The 24,672-nt window shown below is 45.0% G+C and overlaps 2 protein-coding genes across 4 annotated transcripts; one reads left to right on the top strand and one right to left on the bottom strand.

The window, feature by feature from the left end:
• The first annotated feature begins 19,034 nt into the window (after nucleotides 1-19,034).
• Nucleotides 19,035-20,490, top strand: LOC125513300 (Polynucleotidyl transferase, ribonuclease H-like superfamily protein). Of its 3 annotated transcripts, none has more exons than XM_087522029.1 (6): nucleotides 19,035-19,322; nucleotides 19,410-19,469; nucleotides 19,572-19,684; nucleotides 19,855-19,923; nucleotides 20,059-20,110; nucleotides 20,199-20,490. In XM_087522029.1, exons 1-6 carry the CDS (start codon nucleotides 19,035-19,037, stop codon nucleotides 20,313-20,315), a joined length of 699 nt encoding a protein of 232 aa, XP_087378155.1. In that variant the 3' UTR covers nucleotides 20,316-20,490. The 3 variants fall into 3 exon arrangements, with proteins under 3 accessions (XP_087378155.1, XP_048534338.1, XP_087378163.1); XM_048678381.2 differs by having other exon boundaries at nucleotides 20,183-20,490; XM_087522037.1 differs by having other exon boundaries at nucleotides 20,025-20,110.
• Nucleotides 20,491-20,915: 425 nt separating this feature from the next.
• Nucleotides 20,916-24,158, bottom strand: LOC125513293 (putative glucuronosyltransferase PGSIP8). The gene is made up of 5 exons (XM_048678374.2): nucleotides 23,651-24,158; nucleotides 22,597-22,858; nucleotides 21,902-22,103; nucleotides 21,662-21,809; nucleotides 20,916-21,534 (listed from the first exon to the last, which is right to left on the bottom strand). The coding sequence occupies exons 1-5, from the start codon at nucleotides 23,968-23,970 to the stop codon at nucleotides 20,991-20,993; spliced, it is 1,476 nt and encodes a 491-aa protein (XP_048534331.2). The 5' UTR covers nucleotides 23,971-24,158; the 3' UTR covers nucleotides 20,916-20,990.
• Nucleotides 24,159-24,672: the final 514 nt, after the last annotated feature.

Genomic DNA, 24,672 nt, shown 5'->3' with positions numbered 1-24,672 from the left:
AACTAGAGGCTTACTAGGGACATGTTGGTGTCTATTATTCACACATGTATTACGATTTCCGGATAATACAATTATAGCATGAATAAAGACAATTATCATGAACAAGGAAATATAATAATAATGCTTTTATTATTGCCTCTAGGGCATATTTCCAACAGATGATGGCCATGGCGGCGTTCCGGTGCCACCGGAGGAGAGGGGGAGAGGGGCCCCCCTTCTTCCTCTTCTTCCTTGACCTCCTCCCTAGATGGGAGAATTGTTTCCCCTCTGGTCCTTGGCCTCCATGGCATGGGAGGGGCGAGAGCCCCTCCGAGATTGGATCTATCTCTCTGTTTCTCTCTGGTTCTGCGTTCTGTTCTGGCTCTGTTTCATTGTTTCGTATATATATAGAGATTCGTAACTCCGATTGGCCTGAAACCTTCGCCGTGATTTTTTCTGAATATTAGCTTTCTTGCGGCAAAAGAAGAGCGTCAATCGCCTTACGGTGGGCTCACGATGGTAGGGGGCGCGCCCTAGGGGGGGCCTGCCTCGTGACCACCTCGGGCACTGGTTCGCGTTGATTTTCCTTCCGAATTTTCCATATTTTCCAAAAATAAGCTCCGTTCATTTTTATCCCGTTTGGACTCCGTTTGATATGGATATTCTGCGAAACCAAAAACATGCAACAGATAGGGACTGGCACTGGGCACTGGATCACTATGTTAGTCCCAAAAATAATATAAAAAGTTGCCAAAAAGTATATGAAAGTTGAATAATATTGGTATGGAACAATCAAAAATTATAGATACGACGGAGATGTATCAGCATCCCCAAGCTTAATTCCTGCTCGTCCTCGAGTAGGTAAATGATAAAAAAGATAATTTTTGATGTGGAATGCTACCTAGCATAATCTTGATCATATGTCTAATCATGGCATGAATATTAAGACACGAGTGATTCAAAGCAATAATCTATCTTTTGACATAAAAACAATAATACTTCAAGCCTACTAATAAAGCAATCATGTCTTTTCAAAATAACATGGCCAAAGAAAGTTATCCCTACAAAATCATATTGTCTCGCTATGCTCCATCTTCACCACACAAAATATTCACATCATGCACAACCCCGATGACAAGCCAAGCAATTGTTTCATACTTTTGACGTTCTCAAACCTTTTCAACTTTCACGCAATACATGAGCATGAGCCATGGACATAGCACTATAGGTGAAATAGAATATGATGGTGGAGAAGACAAAAAGGAGAAGATAGTCTCACATCAACTAGGCGTATCAACGGGCTATGGAGATGCCCATCAATAGATATAAATGTGAGTGAGTAGGGATTGCCATGCAACGGATGCACTAGAGCTATAAGTGTATAAAAGCTCTAACTGAAACTAAGTGGGTGTGCATCCAACTTGCTTGCTCATGAAGACCTCGGGCATTTGAGGAAGCCCATCATCGGAATATACAAGCCAAGTTCTATAATGAAAATTCCCACTAGTATATGAAAGTGACAACTCAAGAGACTCTCTATATGAAGAACATGGTGCTACTTTGAAGCACAAGTGTGGTAAAAGGATAGTAACATTGCCCCTTCTCTCTTTTTCTCTCAAGTTTTTTGCTTTTTTTGGGCCTTTTTTGGCCTTTCTCTTTATATATATATATATATATTTCGTCCGGAGTCTCATCCCGACTTGTGGGGGAATCATAGTCTCCATCATCCCTTCCTCACTAGGGCAATGTCCTAATAATGATGATCATCACACTTTTATTTACTTACAACTCAATATTACAACTCGACATCTAGAACAAAGATATGACTCTATATGAATGCCTCTGGCGGTGTACCGGGATGTGCAATGATCTAGCGTAGCAATGACATCAAAAAAATGGACAAGCCATGAAAACATCATGCTAGCTATCTTACGATCATGCAAAGCAATATGACAATGAATGCTCAAGTCATGTATATGATGATGATGGAAGTTGCATGGCAATATATCTCGGAATGGCTATGGAATGCCATGATACGTAGGTATGGCGGCTGTTTTGAGGAAGGTATATGGTGGGTTTATGGTACCGGCGAAAGTTGCACGGTACTAGGCTAGCAATGATGGAAGGGTGAGAGTGCGTATAATCCATGGACTCAACATTAGTCATAAAGAACTCACATACTTATTGCAAAAATCTATTAGTCATCGAAACAAAGTAGTACGTGCATGCTCCTAGGGGGATAGATTGGTAGGAAAAGACCATCGCTCGTCCCCGACCTCCACTCATAAGGAAGACAATCAATAAATACCTCATGCTCCGACTTCATCACATAACGGTTCACCATACGTGCATGCTACGGGAATCACAAACTTCAACACAAGTATTTCTACAATCCACAACTACCCACTAGCATGACTCTAATATCACCATCTTTATATTGCAAAACTATTGCAAGGAATCAAACATATCATATTCAGTGATCTACAAGTTTTATGTAGGATTTTATGACTAACCATGTGAATGACCAATTCCTGTCATCTCTCTAAATAGATATAAGTGAAGCAAGAGAGTTTAATTCTTTCTACAAAAGGTATGCCCATGCTCTAACAAGTATAAGTGAAGCAAAAGTGCATTCTACAAATGGCGGTTGTCTAAGTGAAGAGAAACAGGCAATCCAAACTTCAAACGATATAAGTGAAGCACATGAAGCATTCTATAAAGCCATACTAAAAAGATATAAGTGAAGTGCAATGAGCATTCTATAAATAAACCAAGGACTATCTCATACCAGCATGCTGCATAAAAAGAAAAAGAAAAACCTAAATGCAAAAGACGCTCCAAGACTTGCACATATCGCATGAACGAAACGAATTCGAAAGCATACCGATACTTGTTGAAGAAAGAGGGGATGCCTCCCCAACATCCCCAAGCTTAAATGCTTGAGTCTCCTTGAATATTTACTTGGGGTGCCTCGGGCATCCCCAAGCTTGAGCTCTTGCCTCTCTTCCTTCTTCTCACATCGAAACCTTCTCAATCATCGAACACTTCATCCACACAAAACTTCAACAGAAAACTCGGTAAGATCCGTTAGTATAATAAAGCAAATCACTACTCTAATTACTGTTGCAAACCAATTCATATTTTGTTTTTGAATTGTGTCTACTGTAGTATAACTTTTTCATGGCTTAATCCACTGATATGAATCGATAGTTTCATCAAAACAAGCAAACTATGCATCAAAAATAGAATTTGTCTAAAACAGAACAATCTGTAATAATTTGAGCATTCACCATACTTGTCATACTTGAAAAATTCTGTCAAAATTAGGAAAAATAAACAATTTTTGTAGGAAGACAGTGCAAAAAGAATCAGAACCATTTGACATTCCAGCTAAAAATGTAAAATCACGCACTACAGCCAAAGTTTCTGTCCTGCACCGTACAAACCATCAAGCAAATGTAAACATCCTAAAGGCAAACCTTGGCACATTATTTTTATAGTACAAAGGAATTGTACAAGGGGATAATTATTTTTGTTGAAAAGTTTCTGTAATCAAGATTCACAAAGTTGCCGTGAGCATGAACAAAGTTCAAGGAGCTCTCTCACTTCAACAATGCTTGTCTTTCTCACTTTCGCTTTCCTTTTTGAAAAAGTTTTGGGTTCCCCTCTTTATTTTTTGTTGTTTTTAAACTATATGAAAGCACTCAACAGAAATAAATGACTCTCTAAAACTTCCGGGTTGTCTCCCTGGCAGCGCTTTCTTTAAAGCCATTAAGCTAGGCATATAGTGCTCAAGTAGTGAATCCACCCGGATCCCAAGGTATATCAAAACCAATTTTAATTAGCAATGACTTGTAATTTAGTAGTGAGCACAAAGTAACATATATCAAGCAATGACGAAGTCTAACTCTCTTCCTATGCATCGCCATGTCATAAAAGAACATTCATGCACACCTAGTTAAGGCCAATGCATAGTATAAACAGTTTCTTGCAATTTTATCATGTTGGAAACATAGAGATGTGGAGATATAGTTCCTCTCTCATAATAATTGCAAGTAGGAGCAGCAAGCACATGCATATTATATTCATTAAAATCATCATGTGTAACAGTAAAAGGCAACCCATCAATATAATCCTTAATAAGGGCAAACTTCTCCGATATAGTGTAGTTGGGAGAATTCAAAAAGATAATAGGACTATCATGCATGGGTGCAATAGCAAGAATTTCATGTTTAACATAAGGAACTATAGCAAGTTCATCTCCATAAGCATAATTCATATTGGCATCTTGGCCACAAGCATAGCAAGCATCATCAAAAAGGGATATTTCAAGAGAATTAATGGAATCATAACAGTCATCATAGCAATCATCCTTCGGTAAGCACGAAGGGGAATTAAACAATGTATGAGTTGAAGAGTTACTCTCATTAGAAGGTGGGCACGGGTGATCAATCCGCTCTTCCTCCTTTTGTTCTTCGCTCTCCTCCTCATCTTTTTCATCCAATGAGCTCACAGTTTTATCAATTTATTCTTCCATAGACTCCTGCAAAATATTAGTCTCTTCTTGGATAGCGGAGTAGTCCTCGGTATATAGTTTAACATAAGCATTAGAAGCATAATTCTCATAACAATATTCAAGTATGGCAAAATTTTCAGATTTGTGAAGAGTATCATCATACTTTTCAATCAAAGAAGCAATTTCAGAAGCACCCTTAAAAGCAACAAATTCTTCAATTTGTTGAACATCATAGTAATTATAAACACCCTTAGCATACGAAGATACGGTTCCATTATTACTAAACTCACATTCATAGGGAAGGTGTTTCTTAGGGTTTCCAGAACAACAAGTAAAATCATATATTTCACATAAATTCCAAGCATAGCATTGCAAACGTTGAATTTGACTCCATAATAGTTTCCCTTTTTCAGATATACGGTGTCGCACATAACAAGCATGCTCATCTAAAGATTTGCCCTCAACTAAGCTAGTTGGGGTTTCGGCACGAGCACAAAGGGATCGAAGATGATCCAAGTAAAAAGCTTCAGCAGTGTGATAGATTTTGAGTGGTTCTTCAACCATTGGTTCAGTAGGTACAACTAATTTTTTTGGTATTTTGCATTTCCTACCCATAACTAAAGGTAGAAAACAACTAAGAACAACAAATAAAAATTACTCAGTGATAAAGCAAACAAGCACACACGAGAATATTCAGCCCACGCTATTGCTCCCCAGCAACGGCGCCAGAAAAAGGTCTTGATAACCCACAAGTATAGGGGATCGCAACAATTTTCGATAAGTAAGAGTGTCGAACCCAACGAGGAGCTAAAGGTAGAATAAATATTCCCTCAAGTTCTGTCGACCACCGATACAACTCTACGCACACTTGACGTTCGCTTTACCTAGAACAAGTATGAAACTAGAAGTACTTTGTAGGTGTTGTTGGATAGGTTTGCAAGATAATAAAGAGTACGTAAATAAAAGTAGGGGTTTTTTAGATAAAGAAACAATAAAGTAAATATAGTGAGTGTGGAAAAGTGGTGGTAGGAGTTGCGAAATTGCCCCTAAGAAATTGACTACTTTACTAGACCGATAGCATGTATTATGTGGGAGAGGCCACTGCTAGCATGTCATCCCTGACTTGGAATTCTATGCACTTATGATTGGAACTATTAGCAAGCATCTGCAACTACTAATGTTCATTAAGGTAAAACCCAACCATAGCATTAAGATATATTGGTCCCCCTTCAATCCCGTATGTATCAATTTCTATGCTAGGTTGAAGCTTCTGTCACTCTTGCCCTCCAATACATAGTCCTATCAACATACAACTAACCCTATGATGTGATCCACGTGCGCGCTCATATGATGGGCACCAAAGGACAACAACATAACCACAAGAAAATTAAATCAATCATAGCAATTCATCAACCACCGATAGGACAACGAAAATCTACTCAGACATCATAGGATGGCAACACATCATTGGATAATAATATGAAGCATAAAGCACCATGTTCAAGTAGAGGGTACAGCGGGTTGCGGGAGAGTGGGCCGCTGTAGATAGAGGGGGGAAGGTGATGGAGATGTTGGTGAAGATGGCGGAGGTGTTGGTGAAGATCGCGGTGATGATGATGATGGCCACGGCGGCGTTCCGGCGCCATCGGAGGAGAGGGGAGAGGGGCCCCCTTCTTCCTCTTCTTCCTTGACCTCCTCCCTAGATGGGAGAAGGGTTTCCCCTCTGGTCCTTGGCCTCCATGGCATGGGAGGGGCGAGAGCCCCTCCAAAATTGGATCTATCTCTCTGTTTCTCTCTGGTTCTGCGTTCTGTTCTGGCTCTGTTTCACCATTTCGTATATATATGGAGATCCATAACTCCGATTGGCCTGAAACCTTCGCCGTGATTTTTTTTCTGAATATTAGCTTTCTTGCGGCAAAAGAAGAGCGTCAACCGCCTTACGGTGGGCTCACGAGGGTAGGGGCGCGCCCTAGGGGGGGCGCCCCTGCCTCATGACCACCTCGGGCACCGGTTCGCGTTGATTTTCCTTCCGAATTTTCCATATTTTCCAAAAATAAGCTCCGTCCGTTTTTATCCCGTTTGGACTTCGTTTGATATGGATATTCTGCGAAACCAAAAACATGCAACAGATAGGAACTGACACTGGGCACTGGATCAATATGTTAGTCCCAAAAATAATATAAAAAGTTGCCAAAAAGTATATGAAAGTTGAATAATATTGGCATGGAACAATAAAAAATTATAGATACGACGGAGACGTATCAGGATCTCACTCTGGTTGACCTACGAGGTTCGGTAGTAACTTGATCTGAAGTTACATGATCATCATCATTATCTTCCTCACTAATTGGTGTAGGAGTCACAGGAATAGATTTCTGTGATGAACTACTTTCCAATAAGGGAGCAGCTACAGTTACCTCATCAAGTACTACTTTCCTCCCACTCACTTCTTTCGAGAGAAACTCCTTCTCTAGAAAGGATCCATTCTTAGCAACAAAGATCTTGCCTTCGGATCTGTGATAGAAGGTGTATCCAACATTTTCTTTTGGGTATCCTATGAAGACGCACTTCTCCGATCTGGGTTCGTGCTTATCAGGTTGAAACTTTTTCACATAAGCATTGCAACCCCAAACTTTAAGAAACAACAGCTTAGGTTTCTTGCCAACCATAGTTCATACGGTGTCATCTCAACAGATTTAGATGGTGCCCTATTTAACGTGAATGCAGCTATTTCTAATGCATAACCCCAAAATGATAGCAGTAACTAGTAAGAGACATCATAGATCCCACCATATCTAGTAAAGTGTGATTACGACGTTCGGACACACCATTATGCTATGGTGTTCCACGTGGCATGAGTTTGTGAAACTATTCCACATTGTTTTAATTGAAGACCAAACTCGTAACTCAAATATTCGTCTCCACGATCAGATCGTAGAAACTTTATTTTCTTGTTATGATGATTTTCCACTTCACTCTGAAATTCTTTGAACTTTTCAAATGTTTCAGACTTATGTTTCATCAAGTAGATATACCCATATCTGCTCAAATCATCTGTGAAGGTCAGAAAATAACAATACCCACCGCGAGCCTCAACACACATTGGACCGCATACATCAGTATGTATTATTTCCAATAAGTCAGTTGCTCGCTCCATTGTTCCGGAGAACGGAGTCTTAGTCATGTTGCCCATGAGGCATGGTTCACAAGCATCAAGTGATTCATAATCAAGTGATCCCAAAAGCCCATCAACATGGAGTTTCTTCATGCGCTTTACACCAATATGACCTAAACGGCAGTGCCACAAATAAGTTGCACTATCATTATTAACTTTGCATCTTTTGGCTTCAATATTATGAATATGTGTATCACTACGATCGAGATTCAATAAACCATTTATATTGAGTGTATGACCATAGAAGGTTTTATTCATGTAAATAGAACAACAATTATTCTTTGACTTAAATGAATAACTGTATTGCAGTAAACATGATCCAATCATATTCATGCTCAACGCAAACACCAAATAACATTTATTTTAGGTTCAACACTAATCCCGAAGGAAAAGGGATTGTGCGATGGTGATCTTATCAACCTTGGAATCACTTCCAACACATATCATCACATCGCCCTTAACTAGTCTCTGTTTATTTTGCAACTCCTGTTTCGAGTTACTACTCTTAGCAACTGAAGTAGTATCAAATACTGAGGGGTTTCTATAAACACTAGTAAAGTACACATCAATAACATGTATATCAAATATACTTTTGTTCACTTTGCCATCCTTCTTATCTGCCAAGTATCTAGGGCAGTTCCACTTCCAGTGACCATTTCCTTTGTAGTAGAAGCACTCAGTTCCTGGCTTGGGTCTAGCTTTGGGCTTCTTCATGGGAGTGGCAACTTGCTTGACATTCTTCTTGAAGTTCCCTTTCTTTCCCTTGCCCTTTTACTTGAAACTAGTGGTCTTGTCAACCATCAACACTTGATGCTTTTCTTGATTTCATCATTTGCTGATTTCAGTATCACGAAGAGTTTGGGAATCATTTCTGTTATCCTTGCATACTATAGTTCATCACGAAGTTCTAGTAACTTGGTGATAGTGACTAGAGAACTCTGTCAATCACTATATTATCTGGAAGATTAACTCCCACTTGATTCAAGTGATTGTAGTACTCAGACATTCTGAGCACATGCTCACTAGCTGAGCTATTCTCCTCCATCTTGTAGGCAAAGTACTTGTCAGAGGTCTCATACCTATCGACTCGGGCATGAGTCTGAAATACTAATTTCAACTCTTGGAACATCTCATATGCTCCGTGGCGTTCAAAACGTTTTTGATGTCCCAGTTGTAAGCCGTAAAGCATGGTGCACTAAACTATCAAGTAGTCATCATACCGAGCTCTGTCAAACGTTCGTAATGTCTGTATCTGCTCCCGTGATAGGTCCGTCACCTAGCGGTGCATCAAGGACATACTACTTCTGTGCAGCAATGAGGATAACCCTCAGATCACGGAGCTAGTCCGCATCATTGCTACTAACATCTTTCAACTTATTTTTCTCTAGGAACATATCAAAAATAAACGGGGAGCTACATCGCAAGCTTTTGATCTACAACATAGATATGCAAATACTATCAGGACTAAGTTCATGATAATTTAAAGTTCAATTAATCATATTACTTAAGTACTCCCACTTAGATAGACATCGCTCTAGTTGTAACACCCCGGATGTAACTTTCCCTATTTGTAGTCCAACTCTTGCCGTTTCCGGCGTTAAGTTATATTTATTTCCTCGAGTTCGGGTTTTGTCTCCGTGTGTTGTTGTCATTGTCATGCATCTCATATCATGTCATCATGTGCATTGCATCTGCATACGTGTTCGTCTCATGCATTCGAGCATTTTCCCTGTTGTCCGTTTTGCATTCCGGCGCTTCATTCTCCTCCGGTGGTCATTTCTAACTTTCTTTCATGTGTGGGGATTAAACATTTCCGGATTGGACCGAGACTTGCCAAGCGGCCTTGGTTTACTACCGGTAGACCGCCTGTCAAGTTTCGTATCATTTGGACTTCGTTTGATACTCCAACGGTTAATCGAGGGACCGAAAAGGCCTCGTGTGTGTTGCAAGCCCAACACCCCTCCAATTTGGCCCAAACCCCACCCAAGTCTTCTCCATCATCTAGATCGTTCGATCACGATCGCGTGGCCGAAAACCGCACCTCATTTGGACTCTCCTAGCTCCCTCTATAGCTATAAATAGATCCCCTCCGTTTTCGGATCATTCTACCCTAAATCTAGCCCCCCTCGTCTCTCCGCGCGCCGGACGTGTCCGGACACGCCGGACATCACCTCCGCCGCGAATCGCGTGCCGCCACGTGGCCGCACCGCGCCCACATCGCCGCCTCTGTCCCGCCGGCCCGCTCGGCCCGGCCGGGGTCCCTGAAGCCCATCGGCTCGCCCCCGCCGCCCGCCGTGCCCGCGCCTCCCGCGCCCGACCCCGCCGCCTGCGCCTCGCCTCCGCCGCCCGCCGTCACCGCGCCGTGCCGCCGCGGACCACGTCGCCGGCCACCGCGCCGCGCCTCCTGACCCGGCTCCGCCGCCTCCTCCGACGTCGCCGCACCTCCCCCGACTCGCCGGTGACCGGATCCGGCGAGATCCGGCCCGGTAGGACCTCGGGCCCCTCCTCCTTCGAGCTCCGGCAGCTTCTCCGGCCATCTACAGTGCTCCCTTTGGCGAACCTCGATCGGCGTGCAAATCTGGATCTGGGATATTTTCTCGTTCGGTTGACTTTTTACTCGAAACCCTAATCCATGTGCTCATGTTCACGGCTCCGTACCTTTGCATCCGTAGCTCCGATTCATGCATATAGCATATCAAAATGTTCATATCAGAGAGTACATCATTTCATTCCATTGCATCATTTTCATTTGAGTTCATCTTGATGCCCGAAATGTTGTTAGAAGAGGGCTACTTGAGTTATTTGTCAGATCTGCTACTCCGTTTAGCTTTTTGTCATTTTTGCCAAGATTAATGTGTGCATGCTATGCCCTGATGCTCTCTACATATGTTTTGTTAAGGGTTTTGTCATCTTTCCAGAGGTGCAACCCATGTATTTTTGTGATGTGTGAGGTGACTAGTGCAAGCTTGCAAAGTGGTGCACTTGCTAATTCTGTTTTCAGGGACTTAGTAATTTCACTAAGTCCTGGAGCTGTTTATCTCATGATGCCATATGTTCATGTTGTTTCCTGGTGATCCGTGCCTCTTTTGAGGATGATCAGTAAGAATGTTTTGTTAATAGTGTAGTGCTCTATCCATCCATGTCTTTGTTTGCAATTATGGAGCACCCTAGCTTGAGTCAATCGAGCTCTACTTTTGCTACTCTGTGAATCTGGGCAGATTGTCAACTTGTTTGCAATTTTGCCGATGATGTTGTAGTTGATCCGTGCATGCTATGCTATTGTTCTTGCCATGTATAGCTTGAATTTTGTGCCTTCTTGATGGATGTATGCTTGTCTTGCCATGACTTGCACCGTAGTGAGTGCATCGAGCTCGTAAACATGCCTACTTGAGCTATATTTCAGCTTGCTCCAGTTTTCACTAAGTATGAAAACTGATTATGTTTTTGCTATGTTCACATGCTTGCAATTGTATTTTCTGATCCCTTTTGGCTCAAGGTCACTAAGGGACTTTTGTTAATCTCTTTGAGTAGCTCCATGCCATGCTTTACTTTGCCATGTTCAGATCCTGTAGCATGTAGTTTTGTTGCTCCGAAGAGGGCTACCTGATCTGAAATTCCAGACAAGTGTTAATTTCACTAAGTCTGAGATCTGTTTTCCATATGCATTTTTGCCATGCTTGTTTGAACCTGTTAATGGATGAATTGGCGGTAGCTCAGTGCTAGACTTTTGTTAAGCATCTTGTGTGCATCCCTGCCATGTATTTTGTTTTCATGTTTGGGTGCTGTAGCATGTTCATCTCATTGCATTTAGATGCGTACTTGCTGTAAATCACAGACCGGTGCCATTTTTGAATCGCTTGCCATTTCCAAACCGTAACTCCGATTCCGGCGTTCTTTATATCATTTTCAAGAAATTTCACCTCATATTTCCAGTGGCCCACTTGGATTTCCAAGTTGAGGCCAGGTTCATGCATTTCCTGTCATATCTTGCATTTTGCATCCCGCATCGCATCCCGCATAGCATATCATCTTTGCATTGTGTTGTTTGAGTTTGCACGTGGTTGATTGTATCCTTGTTGCTTGTTTGTCTTGTTTGGGTAGAGCCGGGAGATGAGTTCGCTAACGAGGAGCCCGTTGAGTTTGCTTTCGAGGATCCAGTCAACTCTGACAACTGTGCAGGCAAGATGATCATACCCTCGAAATCACTACTATCTTTGCTATGCTAGTTTGCTCGCTCTTTTGCTATGCCATTGCTACGATGCCTACCATTTGCTTGCAAGCCTCCCAAATTGCCATGTCAAACCTCTAACCCACCATGTCCTAGCAAACCGTTGATTGGCCATGTTACCGCTTTTGCTCAGCCCCTCTTATAGCGTTGCTAGTTGCAGGTGAAGATTGAAGGCCGTTCCTTGTTGGAACATTTATTTACTTGTTGGGATATCATTATATTATCTTGTTATCTTAATGCATCTACATACTTGGTAAAGGGTGGAAGGCTCGGCCTCTCGCCTAGTGTTTTTTTTCCACTCTTGCCGCCCTAGTTTCCGTCATATCGGTGTTATGTTCCCGGATTTTGCGTTCCTTACGCGGTTGGGTTATAATGGGAACCCCTTGATAGTTCGCCTTGATTAAAGCTTTTCCAGTAATGCCCAATCTTGGTTTTACCATTCGCCACCTAGCCTTTTTCCCCTTGGGTTACCGGAGCCCGAGGGTCATCTTATTTTAAACCCCCGGGCCAGTGCTCCTCTGAGTGTTGGTCCAAATAGAGCCACTTGCAGCGCCACCTCGGGGCAACTTGAGGGTTGGTTTTAGTTGTACATAGTGTTCATCTGAGTGTGCCCTGAGAAAGAGATATGTGCAGCTCCTATCGGGATTTGTCGGCACATTCGGGCGGTGTTGCTGGATTTGTTTTAACCTGTCGAAGTGTCTTGAGTAACCGAGATACCCGAGTCTGATCGGAACATCTTGGGAGGAGGTCTATTCCTTCGTTGACCGTGAGAGCTTGTCATGGGCTAAGTTGGGACTCCCCTGCAGGGATTTGAACTTTCGAAAGCCGTGCCCGTGGTTACGGGCAGATAGGAATTTGTTAATGTCCGGTTGTAGATAGCTTGAACCTTAACTTAATTAAAATGAATCAACTGAGTGTGTTACCGTGATGGCCTCTTCTCTGCGGAGTCCGGGAAGTGGACACGGTGTTGGAGTAATGTTTGCGCAGGTTGCTCTCTAGTTTCTCGCTCGCGCTTTGCCTCCTCTTCTCGCTCTCTTTTGCGAATAAGTTAGCCACCTTGCTTGCTAGTCGCTTGTTGCGGCTCCACTTATACTTACCTTTCCTTTACCTATAAGCTTAAATAGTCTTGATCGCGAGGGTGCGAGATTGCTGAGTCCCTGTGGCTCACAGATTACTATTACACTAGATGCAGGGCCAGATGATTCCGCTCCAGCAGACGCGTATGAGCTCAAGTGGGAGTTCGACGAAGACTCTCAACGTTACTATGTTTCCTTTCCCGATGATCAGTAGTGGTGCCCAGTTGGGGGGTGATTGGGACCGTGTCGCATGTTGGGTTCTCTTTTATTTTGGCGCCGTAGTCGGGCCATGAGTGTTTGGATGATGTAATGTTATTTATGTACTTGATTGACGTGGCGAGTGTAAGCCAACTATGTTATCTCCCCTTTCATTATTATATTACATGGGATGTTGTGAAGATTGCCTAACTTGCGACATATGCCTTCAATGCGATTATGTCTCTAAGTCGTGCCTCGACACGTGGGAGCTATAGTCGCATCGAGGGTGTTACACTAGTCATCTAAATGATCACATGATCCAAATCAACTAAACCATGTCTGATCATCACGTGAGATGGAGTAGTTTTCAATGGTGAACATCACTATGTTGATCATATCTACTATATGATTCACGCTTGACCTTTCGGTCTCCAGTGTTCCGAGGCCATATCTACATATGCTAGGCTCGTCAAGTTCAACCTGAGTATTCTGCATGTGCAAAACAGGCTTGCACCCGTTGTATGTGAACGGAGAGCTTATCACACCCGATCATCACGTGGTGTCTCGGCACGACAAACTGTCACAACGGTGCATACTCAGGGAGAACACTTATCCCTTGAAATTTAGTGAGAGATCATCTTATAATGCTACCGCCGAACTAAGCAAAATAAGATGTATAAAAGATAAACATCACATGCAATCAAAATATGTGACATGATATGGCCATCATTATCTTGTGCCTTTGATCTCCATCTCCAAAACACCGTCATGATCTCTATCGTCACCGGCATGACAACATGATCTCCATCATCTTGATCTTTATCAACGTGTCATCACATGGTCGTCTCACCAACTATTGCTATCACATAGTGATAAAGTAAAGCAATTATATGGCGCTTGCATCCTATGCAATAAAGAGACAACCATAAGGCTCCTGCGAGTTGCCGATAACTTTAACAAAACATGATCATCTCATACAAAAATTTATATCTCATCACGTCTTGACCATATCACATCACAACAAGCCCTGCAAAAACAAGTTAGACGTCCTCTACTTTGTTGTTGCAAGTTTTACGTGGCTGCTACGGGCTGAGCAAGAACCGTTCTTACCTACGCATCAAAAACCACAGCACGGTATAGTGATTGCTTTTTGATATTCAGAAACAACCCTGTTCATTGAATCCGATTCAACTGAAGTTGGAGAAACTGACACCCACGAGCCACATGTGTGCGAAGCACGTCGGTAGAACCAGTCTCGCGTAAGCGTACGAGTAATGTCGGTCTGAGCCGCTTCATCCAACAATACCGCCGAATCAAGAATCAACTAGTGACGGCAAGCAATATGTATATAACCACGCCCACAACTCCTTTGTGTTCTACTCGTGCATATAACATCTACGTATAAATCTGGCTCTGATGCCACTGTTGGGGAACGTAGTAATTTCAAAAAAAATCCTACGCACACGCAAGATCATGGTGATGCATAGCAACGAGAGGGGAGAGTATCGTCTACGTACCCTCGTAGACCATAAGCGGAAGCGTTATGACAACGCGGTTGATGTAGTCGTACGTATTCATGATCGACCGATCTAGCACCGAAGGTACAACACCTCCGTGATCTGCACACGTTCAGCTCGGTGACGTCCCGCGAACTCATGATCCAGTAGATCTTCGGCGGAGAGTTTCGTCAGCACGACGGCGTGATGACGGTGATGATGATGCTACCGGAACAGGGCTTTGCCTAAGCACCGCTACGATATAACCGAGGTGGATTATGGTGGAGAGGGCACCGCACACGGCTAAAAGATCAATGATCAACTTGTGTGTCCATGGGGTGTCCCCTCCCCCGTATATAAAGGAGTGGAGGAGGGGGAGGGCCGGCTCTCTACTATATATGGCGCCGCCCTGGGAGTCCTACTCCTGGTGGGAGTAGGATTCCCCCCTTCCATGTAGTAGGAGTAGGAGAGAAGGAAGGAGGGAGCGCCGCCCCTCCCCCTAGTCCAATTCGGACTAGGCCTTGGGGGAGCGCAGCCTGCCCTAGGCAGCCCTCTCTCTTTCCCCTAAAGCCTAATAAGGCCCATACACTCCCCGGCGAATTCCCGTAACTCTCCGGTACTCCGATAAATACCCGAACCACTCAGAACCTTTCCAATGTCCGAATATAGCCTTCCAATATATCGATCTTTACCTCTTGACCATTTCAAGACTCCTTGTCATGTCCCTGATCTCATCGGGGACTCTGAACAACCTTCGGTACATCAAAACACATAAACTCATAATACCGATCGTCACCGAACGTTAAGCGTGCGGACCCTACGGGTTCGAGAACTATGTAGACATGACCGAGACTCATCTCCGGTCAATAACCAATAGCGGAACCTGGATGCTCGTATTGGTTCCTACATATTCTACGAAGATCTTTATCGGTCAAACCGCATAACAACATACGTTGTTCCTTTTGTCATTGATATGTTACTTGCCCGAGATTCGATCGTCGGTATCTCAATACCTAGTTCAATCTCGTTACCGGCAAGTCTCTCTACTCGTTCCATAATGATACATCCCGTAACTAACTCATCAGCTACATTGCTTGCAAGGCTTATTGTGATGTACATTACCGAGAGGGCCGAGAGATACCTCTCCGACAATCGGAGTGACAAATCCTAATCTTGATCCATGCCAACTCAACAAACATCATCGGAGATACCTGTAGAGCACCTTTATAATCAACCAGTTACGTTGTGACGTTTGGTAGCACACAAAGTGTTCCTCTGGTATTCGGGAGTTGCATGATCTCATAGTCATAGGAACATGTATAGTTATGGAGAAAGCAATAGAAACAAACTAAACGATCATCGTGCTAAGCTAATGGATGGGTCAAGTCAATCACATCATTCTCTAATGATGTGATCCCATTAATCAAATGATAACTCATGTCTATGGTTAGGAAACTTAACCATCTTTGATTCAACGAGCTAGTCAAGTAGAGGCATACTAGTGACACTCTGTTTGTCTATATATTCACACATGTACTAAGTTTCCAGTTAATAAAATTCTAGCATGAATAATAAATATTTATCATGATATAAGGAAATATAAATAACAACTTTATTATTGCCTCTAGGGCATATTTCTTTCAATCCCTGCCATGGTATTGGGGAAAGGTGGAGAAGCACCATCCCTTTGCCGCAGGAGAGGGCCTCTTAAGAGGCTGTGGGTGCACGTGGCGACCTAGAATCTCATCCTTGGGGTGCCACAGTTCAAATTTTACATCAAACATCATGATAATCTTAACAAATAGTCTTAAAATAGTAACAACTTGATAGATATTTAGTGTTACATTCAAAGTACTAAAATTTATTTCACAATTTTGGAGGGGTGCCATCTACCCCTGTGTGCTACCATGACTCGGTCTATACTTAGTCTATTACAAGGGTGTTGTCGAGCCAACTTCAATGGGCAGCGCGCATGAGCTTCATAGAGCAAGCATGATGGGCAGAGCCATGCTCGCGTGGGCTATCGACTGATCCACAATATCGGTCGGTTGATGAAAATATTTCCCCTTGCCTACTTGGGGTTGGCCTGAGCTTTCTACCAGCCCTTCCATTGCCCCGAAAACTTCCAAAAACTAATACCGGGTTTACAAACTTTCGACCACCTTTTAGATTTTTTTATAAGGAACATGTGCTTTCATAAGATTTTTCCTCTATTGCCATCACTAGTGCTTGCATTCACTCCATGACCATCATTGGCACCATTGTTTCCATTGTCACCCATGCCACCCATGAATCCTTTCATGCCACCCATGCCTCCGAACCTCCCAAGAAGTCTCACATTGACCTTTCGGCCAACACCTGAATGTGCATAAGTTCAAAGTATGGTATTCCCTTCTCATCAAGATCACTTGGGCCCATGAACATAAGCTTTTCCTCACTTCCAAGCTCTTGATTCTTTCATCGTAGGCCGCCTTCCTCTCCTCAAACTCAGCCCTACTCTTCTTGGTCGGCGTTCTCCTCTCCTCAACCTCCCTCCTCTCCTCCATTTCTTTGGCCTTCAAGTTCTTCCTTTTCTAGCCATCTCCTTCATTATTGCCATGATGTTGTCCAATGATTCCTTGAAGTGATTGTCTCCTCCCTTCTTCAACTTGTCCTTGTCGTTCTTCCTCCCATCAGACCTCATGTTAGCAACTGAGTTGGGTGTGGGGTTTCTCTTTCCATCCTCAACACTTGGTGCACCATCATGAGTGTCAACTTCTATTGCATCGCCAACCAAGATCCTCAGCTTCTTCTTATTTTGAATTTAGTTGTATTTGTGGGTTCTTCCTATTCTCCTCATTTTCAATCTTCATCCAACAAGGGTGCAAAATGAATACATTGCCTTTTTTAGCCTCTTCCCTTGTATTTTGGTTGGCTCCTAAACAATTCTTGAGCAATGTTGAGCTACATACCACAAGTGAGAAAATAAGATATCCACCAATGCATACAAGAGATGAAGAAATAATTGATCAATGCAAAAAACAGTCACTTTATCTTCGGCATTTGTACCACTTGGGTTGAGACGGTCAAATTCTGCCAAGTATGCCGACCACTTTTGACAATCCACCAATATAGTTTACCATCGTTGTCAAACCAAAACTTCTGATTGATAAATGCCACTAGTGTTACGTGCCCTGAAGTACTCACATATACGCTCCCAATAACTTGAGATTGGTTGCTCAATACCTATAACCGGACTAGGACCAATTTTCTTCCATGCACCCCACAACAACTTGTCTTCTTTGGTAGTGTAATTTGCTCGCATCAACAAAACCCTCATCTTCCATGTCACGAAGGTGCTCTTCTTGTGGTGCATACTCTTGAGACGAAACTTCTGGTGATGGAAATAAAAAATCATCGCCCACACTACATACATCAAATTTGAACAAAAGACATGCACATCACATAAAAAATTGCATACAAAATGAAAAGGCACATGAAAATCATAGAAAAACATAAAACGATTTTTTTTTACCTCTTGGCCATTTCACTGAACACATTGGGGATGTTGGTGGTTGTGACGACGGGTGACGTCGGCCCGTCCTTATGCGGCAGTGGGAGGGGTGGCCAAATGGCCCTAGGCGGTGTTAGAGGAGTTGGGGGCGTGGTTGGAGGGATCGCCGATGGTTCTTCTTCTTCTTCTTCTTCTTCTTCTTGTGGGTCGCAACCCTGGCCAATCGATCTCGCGGCGGCCTCTTCCTAGTCAGCTTCTTCGCTTGCGGGGAAGCCTTGGCGGGGTCCTACAACGCTTCGCCGGTGTCCACAACGATGGTTGGTGGCAGTCCAAGTCCTATAAAGTGGACAACCTTTGGCTTCTCGGCACTGACGGCGGGAAAGCACGAGAGGGGCGACTGCTGGGCCAGCGGTCACGATGGGGAGGCTACAGGAGGCGGCAGTCGTGTCGAGGATGCCTTCCATGGCATCCGACGGTCGTTGGTGGTCATGGCGGAAAATTTCAGATCTGGCGGTTGGGTTACCACAGTTGCGGTTTTCGTCTTTTGTCTTGTGCTTGTGAGACCTAAATATATCACTCCTGTAGCAATTTTTTTGTGCTATTGGAGCTGTTTTTTACCCAAGGGCAATGGACACATGGTGAACAAAGCAAAGTCTGGTGTGTTTTTTAGCTCAAGTTGTGCTGTTGTATGCCTTGATCGTGCTACGCTGGGCCGGCGAGCAAAGTGAGCCGACGCTAACGGGCCCAGGTGACTGACAGGCTCAGCGAAGGTTACTTGGATCAATAAAGCCCATAAGGGCCCTTATCCAACCAAATCCAGCCACAAAATGGCAGGTCTCTCTATCGCACTGCCCCTCTCTTCGCGGATTCGCCATGGCAACCGCGAAGCCAGCGGCGCCGGTGCCGCTCCCACGGGCCGCCGCCTACCCGCGAATTCTTCCACTGCGCCTACCGCGGCGCCAAAGGGCAGGAATTACCAGGGCCTCGCCTCCTCCCGCCACCTGCAGCGGGGACGCCGGTGGCGAGCTTCCTGCCAGGCTCCAGCCGAACGCGCGCCGGCCGCTCTGGCACGGCGGCGGGTTCAGCCTCGGCGTGGACCTGGGCGCCGCACGCACAGGGATCGCCGTCGGCCGTGGCATCACCCAGCCCCGCCCCCTCACCGTACGCGCCCTCACACTCGAAATCTACTACGCTTTTGCTCCGTTCGGTTTATTGGGGGTCTGAAGATGGGTTAGTGGATTCCGTCAGGTTCTGAAGCTACGGGGGCAGAAGCTGGAGCTGATGCTGCTCGATGTAGCTCAGCAGCAGGTAGAAAAATTCCCTTCTTCTTTCTCGTTCTCTTCTCTGTGCCCTGAGTCTGCCCGACATTTCAATTGTGCGTGAATTTGCTGCTCCTGCTCTGTTTCGCAGGAGGCGGGCGAGCTGATCATCGGCCTGCCGGTCTCGGCCGACGGGAGAGAGACGCCGCAGTCCAACAAAGTGCGGAGCGTCGTCGGAAGGCTCGCCGTCCAAGCGGCCGACAGGTGCGTGCGTGGTCCTCTGGGTTCCAATTACAGAATGGGCGGGCGGCGCACTAGAAAGCAAGCAAGGAGGGAAAAAGGCTTGTTGCAGTGTTCTTCACTTCAGTCCAGTAGAGGGGGTTCAGTGTTTGAGTACTTTGAGTCGGCTCAGTGTGTTTGTTTGAACAGCGCAGGGGCCTGAGGGTTTATCTGCAGGATGAGCATGGAACATCAGTGGACGCCCTCCATTACATGATCTCAAGGTAGGCTGTCTACCCTGTCATGGATGGCAAGTTTGCTACTACCTGTCATAAACTTTATTTCGAAAACCACCAAAAAAAACAAGTTGGATAAATCTCACTAGGACGTTGTCTCGGTCTGAAACTCATGTTCTTCAGGGGTGTTAAGAGGTCTTCCCGTGACGACAAATCTGATGCGTATGCTGCCATGGTACATATCATTCTGGCCACATCACACTCTTTTACCGGCTTTTGTGTGTCCCAGCTTCCAACTTGACTATAGTTTACTTTGGCTGTAGATGATTCTGGATAGATACTTCTCGTCATCAGGTCAAGGGGCTCAGATTGTTCTTCCTAGGCAACAGGAACTGCAGGACAAATTAATAGCAAAACCAAGGCAAGATGCTGAAATTTAGGAATGTGTGTCCACCTTTTCCAACTTTAGACAAGATACTTAGAATTTAACCATTGTGTTCTGTTAGAGAGGGCTTTACATCCTGAACATATAATACGATCAGCTAACTTCAGTTGACTATGCAACCTCATCGTTAGCTCTCTTATCCATTTTGTATCTACACTTTGTTTTCAAGATACTTATGTACCTGATTCATAGATCTCTAGATTAGAATTATGATGAACCGTCTACCTTTTGGTAGTTTCAGACGTTCGCCATTGAGTCCCGACTCTTTTCCAGAAAAATGGGAAGAAAACTTTCAGTTAAACCAATTATATGTATATTTCCAGTCACAGAGACAGGAAACAACTTGCTCAAACATAGTTTGAACCGTCAGACCTAGCAAGACATTTTTTTTTCTGAAACAGGGGAACACCCTAACAAATGGCAATTTACAACAGTCCCATTACCCACCGGATGCAATGAACATGCCCCTTTTTTGTAGTTAAGTTCAGTGCAACTGATCTATCTTCTCTATCTGCATTCAAATATTAGTTGCTCAGGCAATGTTTCAAAGTTACTTCTGATACAAAGCAGATTGCTAGAGACAAAATAGTCAGAATGAATCAATAATCAGCCAATCTGAATCAGCTGTCCATATGATGATGATGAAGCATATCAAACCTTTACAAAAGAATCAGTACAGTTTGCTAAATTCAGTCTCAGGTGCTGGATCACCGAGCCGGGGGAAGTGCGGATCCCTCTCAAGCATTGTTTGCAATGAGTCCATCACCCTCACGATGGATGCCCACAGGAATGGTGCAGAGCAAAACGCATAGGCGACGACCACCAGAATCCTCGCGATGCCGTCATGGTACCATGGGAATGCCATGACAAAGAGCATTCCAACAATCCCAAGCCATGCAGTGAGCACGGCAAGCGGTGGGAGCAGGAATGCATTGATCACGACCGTTGAGAAGGCGAGGACGCCAAAGAGGTACATGGACCAACCCATGATTGGATGAACTGTGCATGGGATTACAAAGAACGGGATCGCATATGCAGCCACCATGGCCACAATCCCGGCCAGCTTGATTAGCCACTGCAGCAGGGCACCTTGTTTCTCAGGTCGCCGATTATAGCACAGTTTTGTCATCTGTGGCCTTGCCAATCTGGTGACGGCTATGATCGTTATGTACATTAGCAGCTCCATGAGGACCACCGGAATTTCAGCAGCATAACTGTCAAATGTGGACCAGGGAAGGAATGTTAGCAGGCAGAAATTAAATGTGCAGAATGCATGCCATATGATTTCTTTTCTATCTGCTCAAGTATATGTTGTGGTCGTAAATTCTTGCTTTCACTCACCCAAGATCATCCCAGCGTTGCTTGTGCCAGGAAAGGCCCAGTGGCAAGATTGGCCAGGACCACCAGTACCAAGGTTTAAACCAAGGGGCACTAGGGAATGTGATCACGCTGTTAGGACCGCATGGAACATGCCAATGGAGTTTAAGATCTGCAATATTTCAGTAAAATGTCGGTAAATATCTTTGGAAGCAAGAACCATACAAAGGTTAGAGAATGGAGCTGAAGCGCAGAGATGCTCACAGTAGTATGATGCGTCCATCTGATAGCCGAGAGGAAGGCGATATGTTCCGTTGAGTTTGGTGCCATTTTCAGGAGGGTGGAACAATGGTTTGTCCAACAAGTCTGGGTAGCAGCCGACTAGGAAGCCTTGGTCTGCACCGTCAGAGTTGTCACGGCCAATCTCCAGGTCATGAAGCATGCCATTAAACACATCCATAGAAGGCTGTATATTGGATAAAAACATCAACATCAGATACTTTTTAAAGACAACTGTTATCTGCGTAAAAGATATCTTGAGGTGCATTAGCTATGATCAATGCAATGATGTTGCTCATTGCATACCTTCCGATCTGAAACTATATAGATGACTATTTAAGAAAAATCTTCTGGTTATGTGCTTGTGGTGGTTTAGTGGAGCTATCATGCCAACCATGCATGTGATAGCTGGCGAGTCAATCGAAGTTCCATCTATTAATAGTTGCTCAACTGGTTTATGCCAGTACATGCCATCATCAACAGATGTAGCGATGTGGCTCAATTTAGAACTGTACTATCATCAGCATACATAAGGAGTTAAGGACACCATCTAATTCAGCACAGACCGTTACATGATCAACTCAGCAGGTCCATAACATTTCAAGCAGAAGAAGAGTTTGACGTTTGGTACAGGCAGTACAATTGCAAGGTACAAACCATAAGAAGAACTGGGACCATACCTGGAGCACGAAAAGGCCAGTGTGGAAGTAGCATGGATTGATGAAAACAGCACAAAACTGGCCGCACTGGAAGAGCTCATCGGTGTTCTGGAGGAAGATGTTGTCGGAGTCGATCATGACGACACGCTCATAGTCGACCAAGCTCCATGCGTAGAGCTTGTTCAATGTCAGCTTAAACCTCCTGTTCATTCCTCCAAGGTTGCCCTCGTAAGGATTCTTCAGGTTCTCGACAACCACCACCCTCATGCCATCCTCCTCCCTCCTGTTCCCGTTCACCACCATCAGAAATGTCATATTTCAATTCATACTTCCGTTTCAAAAAAAAAAATCATACTGGGAACGGAATGAATATATTTGTTCACGTTGCATTTTATAAACGAATTAGCGATTATCGGGGCGGAGTCATGGTCCAAACCAATCATTTGGGATTTGACCGTATCCAAAACATATATTCTGAAATAAATTTCATGAAGAGGAAGGAAAGTTGACCACTCTAATTGGAAACCAACCGATTTCTTTGAAGAGAAGCCACCAAACAAATACTCCTACTACTCGTCAAAGCTCACAGCATGTACCCACACAATACAGCATATTCTCTGAGAGTACTACTCTAATTAACAGCACACAACGGTGATGTGTCAGTCAAGAACATTTACTTAAGCAGACTGAGCATGCACTGAAATATCCCGTCTGGTAAACAGCATGGAGTAGATTAAAGAAAATACTTCAGAAGCTTCCTTGTATTATAATCGTATATATCTGCAGGTGGCCCGGTACTCGCCCCCGCAAAACGGCAAAACCATCGCGCGGACGAGTTACTTCCCAAAAACAACCCCCTCGTCTTCGCCTTCGTCCCCACCCACACAAGGAAAGAAACGCTTGCCATTGTCGAAAAAGAAAAAGGAAAGAAACGCTTGCTTATAGTAATTTAATAAAAATTAATTGCGACGCGTCAGCAATGGAGCTCCAATCCGTTTCTGCTCGCGGTCAACTGCGTCCAAACGGAAGCAGAGCGGCGGAAGGGTCCAAAGGGAGGGAGGGGGCGTGCACTCACATTGCGCGGACCCAGTCGCGGGGCACGTCCGAGGAGGCGATGAGGACGCGGTCGGCGTCGGCGCCGACCCTGGACAAGGAGCGCATCATCACGCGCACCGCCACGTAGAACTCGTAGTCCCGCGGCGTCCCCATGTACATCATCGCCGCGTACGCGTGCCGGTGGTGGTGGCGCCCTCGCCCCTCGCCCTGCCGCACGGCCACGCCCCTCCGCCCGCGCTCCTCCGCCGCTCCCGCCGTGGCCGACGCGACGACCAGCAACAAAATCGCCACCGCCACCGCCGCCGCGAGACGCCTCGACGCGGCCGGCCGTCGCCCCATCGCCCGCCGAGCGCGCGCGAACTCCCCGATCAACAAGCCGGCAGCGCCGCCCTGCGGGCCGGATACCTCCCCCCGTGCTACCACCGCTTGGAACGGCGACGCGGCGGAGACGCTCGTCTCGGGAATTCCCTCGCCTTTAATGCTTCTAGAGTAGACTTCCAGTTGGCAGAAGCAGAGGAAGGGAGAGAGGGAGGGGGGGAAGAGAGTAGTACAGGAGCGGAAACGGGCCGGTGGCGTGTATTTATGCGGTCTCCGGGAGAGAGCCCGGCCCGCCCGGTCGCAATTCTCTCCTCGTTCTCGTGCGTAGTTTCCTTTCGCAATAGCCTCGTGGCTTGGCGTGGTGGTGCAGGCCAGGGGCTACTGAGGAGCGTCCGTCGCTGGCATGTGGGGCGCGAGCACGGCGGGGCCCAGGCTGCAGCTGCAGCAGGGGGTGCCGGGCGTGCGACGCGTGGTGGACTGCTGAAGTGGACGGTCACGCGCCTCTGCTTTCTCTCACGAACGCTTCCTACTCGTAGCTTTTTTTTCGTAGATATACTAGCTGCGAGCCTGCGACCTGTGCCCGTGAAACGTGATGTAAAAGCTACCGCTTGGTCCAGAGGGGGGAAAACGTGAAGTAAAGACGGAGGAGAGGAGGAGGAGGAGACGCGGTTGGTTGGTGGGGTGGTGGCGGCAGGGGATGGATGACTCGGATGGACCCGTTCT

Source organism: Triticum urartu, chromosome 1A (assembly GCF_056163025.1).
Source record: "Triticum urartu cultivar PI428250 chromosome 1A, HENAU_Tu73, whole genome shotgun sequence".
Lineage (NCBI taxonomy): Eukaryota > Viridiplantae > Streptophyta > Magnoliopsida > Poales > Poaceae > Triticum > Triticum urartu.
The sequence above is the reverse complement of the archived record's forward strand: the minus strand, read 5'-3'. Positions and strand labels throughout refer to the sequence as shown.

What these genes read in the sequence shown, in the direction of transcription:
- LOC125513293 (XM_048678374.2), bottom strand. Translation starts at nt 23,970, where the DNA reads ATGGGGCGACGGCCGGCCGCGTCGAGGCGTCTCGCGGCGGCGGTGGCG. An exon ending in CGCGACTGGGTCCGCGCAAT is followed by an intron (nt 22,859 to 23,650) that starts GTGAGTGCACGC and finishes GAACGGGAACAG; the next exon opens with GAGGGAGGAGGATGGCATGA. An exon ending in GATGGACGCATCATACTACT is followed by an intron (nt 21,810 to 21,901) that starts GTGAGCATCTCT and finishes GAAATATTGCAG; the next exon opens with ATCTTAAACTCCATTGGCAT.
- LOC125513300 (XM_087522029.1), top strand. Translation starts at nt 19,035, where the DNA reads ATGGCAACCGCGAAGCCAGCGGCGCCGGTGCCGCTCCCACGGGCCGCC. An exon ending in TCGATGTAGCTCAGCAGCAG is followed by an intron (nt 19,470 to 19,571) that starts GTAGAAAAATTC and finishes TCTGTTTCGCAG; the next exon opens with GAGGCGGGCGAGCTGATCAT. An exon ending in GCCGTCCAAGCGGCCGACAG is followed by an intron (nt 19,685 to 19,854) that starts GTGCGTGCGTGG and finishes TGAACAGCGCAG; the next exon opens with GGGCCTGAGGGTTTATCTGC.